Here is a 6,000-nt window from a genome sequence, read left to right as displayed (position 1 = left end):
ATTTTCCAAGATAAAAGAGCCCCCGACCAATTTGACACAATCAACCAAAAAAACAAAAGGGAATGCAAGAGAAAAAGAGCAAGGAAGAAGAGGAGTAAGATTGGGAAGGAGAAGGAAGGAACCCCGTCCCCTTGGATATGAGCAATGGCTAGGGTTTGAGAGGAAGAGAAGTGGAGAGCACTTGGAAAGGTTCAATGTTATTCATTTTAATCATCACGAAGAGCATTCTCTTAGATAGTATAGATTATTTTTTATAAGGGAGAACATATTCAATCAATATATCTATTCTATTAATTATTGTTCTAATGAGTACGGAAAATTGTAAAAGTAAAACATTCAAAAATATTTAAAATATTCTTGCTTAAAAGATAATTGTTGAAATTGATTCTGCTATTGCTGTCCATCTCATTCTGCAGCCTGTTTTAGATACGCTCCATTCGCTTGTTGGTATTGTGGCTAGTTGTGGTAAGCTCATGAACCAGTTTGATAGCTGTGCTGTTAGGCATATCTACAGAGAAAAGAACTGTGTTGCAGATGGATTAGCTAACTGGAGCTATAACATGGGTCTTAGCGTGTGTCATTTTGACTTTGCTCCAAGTTGGATAGGTTCTTTAGTTTTTGATGACTTGATTGAGGTGTCTCGTCCCCGTCTTGTTTGTGTTGATTTGTTGTAGTTCTATTGCTTGGGGTCTTCCCCCCAGTTCACCAAAAAAAAATATATATATTTGAATGCCACAATTTAATACAATTATGTCAAATAGTAAGAATTTAATTTGCTAAAAACAAAAAAATAAATTATGGAAGAAGAAGTTACTCCTCACTCCACCCTTATTACTGGTTTTTTAGTTTTTTATATTTTTATATATCTATATTAAAAAATAATGTATGAAAAAAGAAACTAGTTAAAAAACAAATAGTGCAATGGCACACGCGCCAAGAGGCTAGTCTCAATAACATTTTTTATTTTCAAAATAAATACAAAAGCATGACAACTTTTTTTTTTATTAAAACGTATCAAACCATTGAGACTTATCATAATTGTAACTCATTACATCACCCTCCCTCACTAATTGAACTAGCCCCAAAAGCTACTTTGATGACATTGTCAATTCAGTGGTCCATCGATTAAGGTTAAAAGACAGGCCAACCCAGACCGTGCCTGCCTCTACATCCAACTCAAAAGAATGATAGGAGTCAACACATGAGTCGTCGCAACATATGATTTTATTCTGAGGTCCCCTCATCTCATACTGCGCCTCATTTGAGAAAAATAATTACTTGAACGATGATATATATTTAGCATCACATAGTTGATAGATCTGTCCAAGATTCGGATGAATCATGTACTTCTTTTTAACACAGTGGGGTTGAATGTTACATTCATATATCTCATCAATTAGTAACTCAACTTTCCCCAAACTATAGATCATATTAACCAGAGTAAGGTAACCTGCAAAACAAAGAAAACACAATAGAAGAATTAGAGAGAGAAAAAAAATACAGAGTGAAGCAATTTTTCTAGAGAAATTACCGTAGTTTTTTTATTAATTAGCTGACCACGTTATGTAGCAGTCACTCCATTTATAACTGTGGATTACAACTCATGTAATAAGTGGATTCTACCTGCCGTATAATGTTCGTCGCTAACGTACTTCATGGCAGGTGTTAGTAGCGACATGTCCATTTAAAATTGGAAAATGCTTTCTTGCCAAAGTAAATATAGGCATGCAAAGATTAATTCGGCTCGTCTAAACAATTTTTACTCTAGAAAAATTGCTTAGGAAAATGGTCATGAGAATTGGATTAGTAATGCAACGGGTGTATACAATGGTCATGAGATTTGGATTAGCTAGCGCATGAGAGTTGATTGGGAGAGGATGAATTTTCTTAAGATTAGGGCATATCAGTAGAAATTAATGCATCATATCAAGAGTATTGATTAGACTAATTAAACGCACCCCAATTTGAGAGACGTATCTGAGCTCTCATAGTCTTGAGGAGCGCTGTTAGAGTTGCAGAGGTTGGTGGTGACAGACTCTGATGACTGACCCTCCTCCATAACTATGTTTTCTGAATCGGCCCGAACCGGCTTCTGGCTATTATGTTTCTCCAGCACCTTCAACAACCATACCAAGAACCATTACCAGAGAAAGACTCGAAACATAAACATAGATGAAGAATTAATGGAGAGATCTTATACTTGCTGTCTCAGCCGTTCATTCTCTTCAACCAATCGCATCGCCTGCACGTTCATATACAAATCATGTCAAGGAAATAGAGAAGAGGAAAATAATTATATGGAGGACAATATTTATTGTCCTCACCTCATGCTTTTTTTTTTCTTTCAAAATAAGCATGAACCATCTTTCATTTGCATAAATGGAATGCGTTAGAAGATTACAAATGAAATCATTTTCAGGCTCAGGGAAGTCTACTCCCATGGTCGCCCTAGGAAACAGACGGGGCACAACAAAGACGATAACATCCACATAATCAGATCCTCAAATCATTATACAGATACATTAGTTCGTATTGGTAACGCAGTACCCTAAACTTTTGACATATGTTTAGTTACTTGAAACATGGGAAGTCGTGAAAATGATAGAAACTGAATTGAAATTGGATCAACTACTCCCCTAATCAATCTAATTTCTGATTTTTCATGTACTAGATCACAGATTGTGATGTGAAGTTCACATTACTTTAGGAAAAAAAATAATTTCAATACTCATGTGTTAGTAAAAGTAAGAGAAGTCGGGAATAAGAATAATTCCAATACACATCCCAATCCGGACACATAATATGTACGGCCTTTTAATTAACCCAGATATTATGTATGTCTGAAAGCAATGTTATATATCAAAGGATGATAACTTTAGGTATGATTTTATAGGCAGGCGATTTTATAGTTGAAAGAGTCTAACATTGCTTTCGAGATCGCTGATCTCTTTCATAATCTTTTCACCCTGAAAAAGACATACACAAAGATTTCCATTAGACACACATATACAGAGACCCCAATCTAGATTCAAGAGACTAAATACAGACCTTTTTCTCTATTACGCGGCCCAATCCAGCTTCAAGAGACTTCTCCAGTTGCTGCAATTCTTCCAAATTTAATCCCTGGATTTCTTCTCCCCTTATCTGCCTATATGTCAAAGATTTTATTTCTAAATTATGGAGTATAAACAAGTAATTATCATTTGAAACAGAGACTTATAAATACCTAAGTTGTTGACTTTGTGCTGTAATTTCCTTGCTCAACGCAGAGTAGTTACTGTTCTCCACTAGCTACATCAGAGTTAATAATTCTTTAAACCAAAATATAAAAATGAAAAATAGGAAAAACAATATATAATCCGAAATAAATTCAGACACTTGTTAATCAAACTTTGATTGTATACAGAACAAAACCCCAAAGAATTACTCGTTTAAAATAAGCTCTTTTTCCGACTCTTTTACATAGAGCGGAAACTTGAGAAAACACAATAAGTCGTTTTCCTAGCATTTTCCTTAACCGAACATGCAGTGTGCATGTAGCATCCACTCACACACACATCCACAACGCACGACTCAATGAAAAATTTGATTTCATTCTAGCTAGGGCTCACATATAAATACTATCCAAGACTTCAAAACAAAAGGAAAAAAATCTCGAATTGGACCGATATGTTGAATCATTGAGATTAATAATTGTGGAAGGGTTAGCTCAACCGTTACTTCCTAGATAACAAAGAAAAACACAAGGCTTAAGATTACCATACAAAACACTTCAAGAAGATGAGATCAAAGTTTTAATGAATTGGGAAGGAGAGAACACATCACATTATATGCATTCATTTATGTCTACATATGTTATGTAAAGGACGAACCTGTAACTCAAGAGATGGTTGTTCTATTTTCGAGAGATTCTTTGCGTGCAAGTTGTGACGTTCTAGAATTTCCTTCATGCTTCAGAAAAGAAAAATAATACACTTCACTAGCTGGTTAACTAGAAAGCTTCAAAGCAAATAGCAGTAAAAATGGAAAAGACATAAAGCGATGTTATTCACATTTTAGTGCAACTTTTTGGTTTAGCATTTCGAAGATGCTGCTGCAACTTGTTACACTTTTAAACTTAAAATGTTTTTCCCCTCTAGAATCTTACATATATAGTATATGAGCAATTTTTGTTGTCATCGTGACGCTATAGCATGATATGACAAATTTATTTTAAAATATTTACCTGTCGTTTATTTATGTTATAACACGTGAATTAACAACACTATGACCGTGTTTTTAACAGAAACAAAATTTTCTCAAACAAATTTGAAGCATTGTTACAAAACCCAATAGAGGGAAACTTGAAAAAGAAAAATAGATGGCTGTAATTTATCAACTCCTTAAGGTGCAATTTCTTAATTTTGGCTGTTTTGATTTCTTTCTAAGTAGTAAATTGTTTAGTCATGGTTGGTCAAACTTGTATTCGGTGTTCATTTTTGCGTCACAAACCCAACCATGGTCAAAAATGGGCGGTAGCCAATACGAACAGCAACTGATTAGACCCCAATAAGAACAGTGTCTTATCCCTTGTTTGTTGTTATGTATATTATATGATTATATTCATCCCAGAAAACAACATCCACATCCAAGTTGCAGACCCTTCACCCTATTATATATACATTTATATACACACATACATATATATACATATATATATATATGTATATATACACCCTCTTAATATTATTATAATATAGCTTGACTACCGGAGCAGCTACTTCCATTGACGTGGTTCTTCCTCCTCCTCATTTTTCACCCCCCAAAAAATAAACAAAACCGTATCCTCAAATTTTAAGCCTATCTATTTTTACGGATGATAAAATATATATATATATATATAATAAAATAAAAATAGAGGGCTTGAGTTTGTGAGATAGAGAGACCTGGAGCTGGCGTATTCAAAGAGCTTTCCAGTGGAAGAAAAGATGATAAGAGCAATATCTGCATCACAGAGAACGGAGAGCTCCTGAGCCTTCTTGAAAAGCCCTCTCCTCCGCTTGGAAAAGGTCACCTGCCTCGCCGTGGCGTTGTCGATCTTCTTGATCTGAATCTTCTCCCTCGCCATCGATCGATCTTCTTCTTCTGCTTCTGCTTCTTCTGCTTCTTCTGCTTCTTCTGCTGCTTCTGCAAGCTTGTGAAAAAAGGAGAATGATATATTATAGAAAGAAAACTCTTAACTTTGTTTGGAATGGAATATTTTGCTTTCTTCTTTAGGGTTTAGTTATCTTCAGTCAGAGAATATAATCAGCAAGAAACTAACCAGAAAAGGCAAAGAAATTAGAAGCAAAAGGAACGAAGGCTAATTGGAGAGGGACAGGTCCGGTGCGAGATATGGCGGCATTTTGCCAAATTTAGCCAAGAATCTCTGGGGGCAAAGGCAAACCCTAAATATGCAATGAAATGAAATGCAAAATTTTAGAGAGAAAGAGACCCATCACCTATCTCCATCTCTAGATTCTTAGATCCAGAGAGAGCTTTTTCAACACCAACAAGGCTCAGAAAATAAAAAATATACCAACCAATTGGAGAAAAGAAACAATTTCTCAGGATAAGCTAGGGGAGGGGCTTCTAGATTATTAGGTAAAAAGGGGATCTGTTTGGTGCTTTTTTAAGTTTTTATTTGCTTTGTATTTAATGATTTACTTACCAGTCTGAGTAAATCTGGGGTTTAGTGTTCTGTGAAACTTCAAGGCCACCAATGAGATTGGGAGAGAGAGAGAGACAAAAAATTATAGAGAGAGGGAATGTTTGTGGAAGTGTGGAAAAGGAAGGTCCTTTTTATGGTGAAGCAAACTACTGGCTGTTTTCCACGTCCTCGCCCTTTGGTTACTATTTTTTTGCCCTTTGGTTACTTTAAAAAAGGTCTAACCGATGGTGTGAAAAACTGAAATGTTGAGGTGCAGTGCAGGGAAGCATTGAGCTCAATTTGGATATATATTTTCTTAGTATACGTAATGG

General features: G+C 35.4%; 1 protein-coding gene across 6 annotated transcripts; it reads right to left on the bottom strand.

The window, feature by feature from the left end:
• On the bottom strand, positions 943 to 5,803 carry LOC18775017 (MADS-box protein SVP). Of its 6 annotated transcripts, none has more exons than XM_020566728.1 (9): positions 5,690 to 5,803; positions 4,926 to 5,173; positions 3,873 to 3,951; positions 3,227 to 3,291; positions 3,049 to 3,148; positions 2,925 to 2,966; positions 2,201 to 2,242; positions 1,959 to 2,116; positions 943 to 1,450 (listed from the first exon to the last, which is right to left on the bottom strand). In XM_020566728.1, exons 2-9 carry the CDS (start codon positions 5,105 to 5,107, stop codon positions 1,432 to 1,434), a joined length of 687 nt encoding a protein of 228 aa, XP_020422317.1. In that variant the 5' UTR covers positions 5,108 to 5,173; positions 5,690 to 5,803; the 3' UTR covers positions 943 to 1,431. The 6 variants fall into 6 exon arrangements, with proteins under 6 accessions (XP_020422317.1, XP_020422318.1, XP_020422316.1 ...); XM_020566729.1 differs by having other exon boundaries at positions 4,926 to 5,166; positions 5,690 to 5,788; XM_020566727.1 differs by lacking the exon at positions 5,690 to 5,803 and adding an exon at positions 5,303 to 5,626.

This window comes from Prunus persica, chromosome G6 (assembly GCF_000346465.2).
Source record: "Prunus persica cultivar Lovell chromosome G6, Prunus_persica_NCBIv2, whole genome shotgun sequence".
NCBI classification, from domain to species: domain Eukaryota; kingdom Viridiplantae; phylum Streptophyta; class Magnoliopsida; order Rosales; family Rosaceae; genus Prunus; species Prunus persica.
The sequence above is the reverse complement of the archived record's forward strand: the minus strand, read 5'-3'. Positions and strand labels throughout refer to the sequence as shown.

Coding starts and splice junctions, on each gene's coding strand:
- LOC18775017 (XM_020566725.1), bottom strand. Junction 3,292..3,872: donor AACCATCTCTTGAGTTACAG/GTTCGTCCTTTA, acceptor ACTCTGATGTAG/CTAGTGGAGAACAGTAACTA. Junction 2,967..3,048: donor GCCGCGTAATAGAGAAAAAG/GTCTGTATTTAG, acceptor TGTCTTTTTCAG/GGTGAAAAGATTATGAAAGA.